Here is a 4,398-nt window from a genome sequence, read left to right as displayed (position 1 = left end):
GCTGAAACAATTCCGCCGTCTCTTTAGGGCCGATCACGGGATCAGGAACGTGCTTTTTCCTAACTCAGAAGCCAATGAAGTTTGTATTAAAAAAAAAATAAAAAAAATAGGGCATTAGAAGGGCTTCGAGGATTTGCTGATTTCGAAGCAAGCAGCCATTGCACGCTTCCAGTGCCATCCAAAGAAAATAATAATAACAATAAAACAAGAGCGCGCGCTACACGTGTATCACAGTGACGTAGCCCAAAAACCAACACACACACAGTTGACTCACTTTTGTGTGTGTGTGTGAGGGAGAGAGGAGAGAGAGAGAGAACATTACTCCACTGCCGGCTTTGTGGTGAACTGAATCACGCCTTCCAACGTGGCCTCGTACGTTATTTCGTCATTAATCGCGATCCAATAGCGCTGTCTCATGTTAAGGCTTTGGCCGGCCCGAAGTATAAATACCGAGCCCCGATCTCTACCTCGTCATAATTTTTGTTATCTCTGTTATCACGGCAGAGAGAGAAAGAGAGACGGCAGCTTCTATTTGAACGAGGAAAGAAGTCTTGAAATAAACGAGTCTTTCTTCTTCTTCTTCTTCTCTCGCCGAATATATACGTCTTACGTTGGGAAACTACGATGGCTCTTGTGGATATGATTGTACAGATCCCGAGGACTGTTAGTTGCTCGAATCTGAGGAACGACGATTGCGTCAGCTCTGGTAGCCTCAGCGAGATTGAAGGCGATAGTTACCTGAAGACTTCGAGATCCGAACTGGAACTGAATCAGGGCAAGGATTCTGGGATCGAGTGCGGTTCCGACGCGAGTCTACCGGACGAAGAGACTTCACAGAAGATCGTAGAGACTGTCGAGTATTACTTCTCGGACGAGAACATCCTGAAGGACCAGTTCCTGTTGAAACACGTCCGCCGTAACAAGGAAGGTTACGTGAGTCTGAAACTCGTGTCGTCCTTCCGTAAGGTGCGCAGCCTCTGCCGGAACTGGAAGGCCGTCGGCGAGAGCATAAAGAAATCCGACGCCCTCGCCCTCAACGTGGACGGGACCAAAGTCCGACGCGTGGCACCTCTGCCAGAGATAATACCGACGACCACTTCCGAGTCGAAGCTCCTCACGCCGTCGTCGAAGACCGTGCTCGTCTACGGTGGTCACCTGTCGATCGAGAGCTTGAGTGACATGTTCTCGAAATGCGGAGAGATAGCCCTGATTAGGATCCTAAAATCCAACAGCTCTGCCAGCACCGACGTCAAGAGAGTGATCGCCAAGAATCCCGAGATACTGTCCAAGGGATGCGGCGTCGTCGAGTTCGAAGAATACGACGCGGTCAAGCAGGCCCTCGCATTGGACACCGGGAAGGAAAACGAACTGAGGGTTGTTCAAGTCGGTGAGGACTCTGGGCCGAAATCCTGCGGAAAAGTCGGTGACGGCCCAAAACAGACGAGTCCCAAGAAGAAAAAGAAATCGAGGCGTTCTCTGCACGGCTCCAAATCAAACCTGAAGGATGCGTCTACCGCCGCTGCAGCTGCATCCAACAGGGACAGCGATGGTCAGAAACGTAGAAGTTCCAGTGGCTCACTGGGAAGTTCCGGTTCAACCGGTTACCTGTCTACCTCACCTGTCGACAACTGGTTCAATAGAAGACACAGCAGCTACAACGTCCGACCATCTGATAACCCGGCCAAAACCTCTTCCTTCGATTCGTTGAAGAATCGTGGTCACTACAAGGGTTCCAAGGATCGGATCGCCGCCAAGTCTGGCAGCAGCGGCAAACTCAACGAGATGGCCAACGAATCCAATAACAACAACGGGGCCGATTCGTCCGGTGGTTCACTCAGCCCCTGGAGGCTACGACGTCAGATGAATTCGTCATCGTCTTCGGCCATGATGGCGACACTGGCCACCACGGTGCCGCTGCTGAGAACTCCTCGTGGACCGGACGGATCCAAGGGTTTCCAGACTCGCCAGACCCTGCCGCCGACCGCCGAGTGAAAAACATGAACACGGTGCGTTTTATGGTATTATTATTATTGTTGTTGAACATTTTTTTTTTTACATTGCTTTTTTTCTTGCGGCTACGAGCCCGAAGCCTTATCGATTAGGCATTTCTTTTCAGAACATTACTTATTAAGTCTTTTGAACCTATACCATGTTGTGTTGTAAAAAAAACTGCAAAGGCATTGATTGGTACCTGACATCCGAGGGCTCCTATAAGCGTCTTCATTTTATTTTGAGATTTCGCACCCGTGGCCGCGGCCTAACTTTGACCTGGGGGAAAGGGGATCCTGAGGAATCCAAAGTAGGAATCAAGAGTACCATCAGTGACTATTTGCGCATGTTAAAATCATGCTCAGTCTGTTTTGCTGTCAATTGCTATTTTCGGTCAATTTTGCTATTAGCTTGCATTCGTAGGTCCCCATTCTTAGCTATACTTAGTTATAACTAATTAGATATGGGAGTCATGACCTTCTAATAATAACATAATAATCTCATAATGATATATATTTATTCATAATAATAACAACATTTCTTTTACTTCTCTGAGACTTTTCTTTTACTTCCTCCCTCCATTACAGCCTAATTAAATACCGTATAATCAGGGGGGTGACCATATTTCTTCTAGAAAAAAAAATATATAGGACATTTCCCATTATATTGCTGAGATTCGCTTCATGATGCATTTCAAGACAAAAAAAACACGCGAGATGAATACTAGCAATAACAATGTGAATAAATAATTTAAGCGAACGATTTCTAGTAAGGTTGGTCCCTGAATATGGACCGGGCCATCGTTCGGTTAGTTCAAAAAAAAAAAAAAACGCTTCATTTTTTTGTTTAAGCCGGATTTTCCTAGGAGCAGGTTTTCTATGGTACGCGTAGCGTGAAAACGCTGATTGGTCAAAAAACCTGAATTTCAGGTTTTTTGACCAATCAGCGTTTTTGCGCTGTACCCGGCGCTGAAATTCTACTTCTAGGAAAACCCGGCTTTAAAGCAGATCGAAAAATACGGAAATGTTCCGCAAAATACGAGTCATATGGTCACTTACCTGTTAGTCCTATAGCCACAAATTTATCGTATCTGTTTATAAAGTGATTTGGTGACCGTTGATGTCATTGAAGTGTGATGTCGTTAAGTGGCCATGCGCACCAGAGACTGCGTCCGAAATGTGTATTTTGACCTGGGGAAAGTATTAAACTGTATATTTTTTTGTGTTGTGTGTTCGTGTGCGCTGGTCGTGCAATGTTATCTCGATTTTTTTCTTTGTTTGCGATGATTGTATATATTTATTTGTTTTTGTTTTGTGTGTGTGTTTGTATATACTGAGTGTTTCTACTAGTCCATTGAGTGTCGATAATGTTGCGATATTTGTGTCTGTACATGTATTTTGTTCACGAGAGATATCTTTCATTAAAGATCTGTACAGTAATTGGTTTCGTTATTTTCATTTGCTGGACTCACTTTGTTCATCTGCTGCGCAAACAATTTGGAACAGCCTGTATAATTGCATTGAATATCAAGATAGGAGTGGGGGTGGGTGCAGCGAAATCGTGATACAAAACCGATGTTGATCAGAAAATAAGGGACAATCGTGAATTCATGTCACGTAATGGACACCCTAGTTCAAATTTTTGTGTTTAGATTGGAGAGAAATATCTCCTTAATTTTGGATTCGGTGCCTATTCATGACCATTATGATTTCAGTGCCATAAATTACTGACGTTTTAGCATACCTGACATTTTTCTGCCGCTCTATTGCCGTTAAAACATCTAAAATAGGACGAAGATAACAGTACAATTAAATTTTAATTAAACTCCCACAATCCAGAAAATACGACTAGCGCTGCCATCTACATTATGTGAAAATGAATAAACATCTTGTTGAAATAAAACGATATCACCTATAGACACAGTAATAAACGAATTCGTGCTGCCATCTGTTGACATAGATCGAAACACTCGAGTTTCTTTTTAAATTAGGTAGATGGCAGCATTGTTTCACGCATGAATGTCTATATAGTTTCAAGGAGGAAAGAATAACTTTCTTTATTATATATATTATGAAAATATTATTCTTTCCTCCATGATATAGTTTCCCAACCTTTTTTGTCCCATCGCCCCCTTCTTCAGAAATTTTCTTCTACCATCGCCCTCCAACGCAATCTAACGCATAGAATCCTATGTTATACCCGTAGCTTCTACCGCCCCCTGGAACATCCCATAGCCCCTCAGGGGGCGCTAACGCTCACGTTTGGAATCACTAGTCATCATGATGCCATCATGAACCTCATCAGAGTCGTATATTTTCATTGTCTTCTATTGATGATTTTTATCTGATGTGTATGAAGCAGCTTCATATATATTGCATGTCAGCTGGCCCGTGACTAGAATGAGGTAAC

At 43.8% G+C, this 4,398-nt stretch overlaps 1 protein-coding gene across 1 annotated transcript; it reads left to right on the top strand.

Annotated features, from left to right (window-relative positions):
• Window positions 1–370: 370 nt before the first annotated feature.
• On the top strand, window positions 371–3,422 carry LOC149071531 (uncharacterized). The gene has a single exon (XM_089247711.1). The coding sequence runs from the start codon at window positions 625–627 to the stop codon at window positions 1,990–1,992; it is 1,368 nt and encodes a 455-aa protein (XP_089103837.1). The 5' UTR covers window positions 371–624; the 3' UTR covers window positions 1,993–3,422.
• The last annotated feature ends 976 nt before the right edge of the window (window positions 3,423–4,398 follow it).

Source organism: Pholcus phalangioides, unplaced genomic scaffold (genome assembly GCF_987345545.1).
Source record: "Pholcus phalangioides strain wild (caught in Gottingen) unplaced genomic scaffold, Ppha-v1.0 ptg000018l_1, whole genome shotgun sequence".
In the NCBI taxonomy this organism is placed as follows: domain Eukaryota; kingdom Metazoa; phylum Arthropoda; class Arachnida; order Araneae; family Pholcidae; genus Pholcus; species Pholcus phalangioides.
The sequence above is the reverse complement of the archived record's forward strand: the minus strand, read 5'-3'. Positions and strand labels throughout refer to the sequence as shown.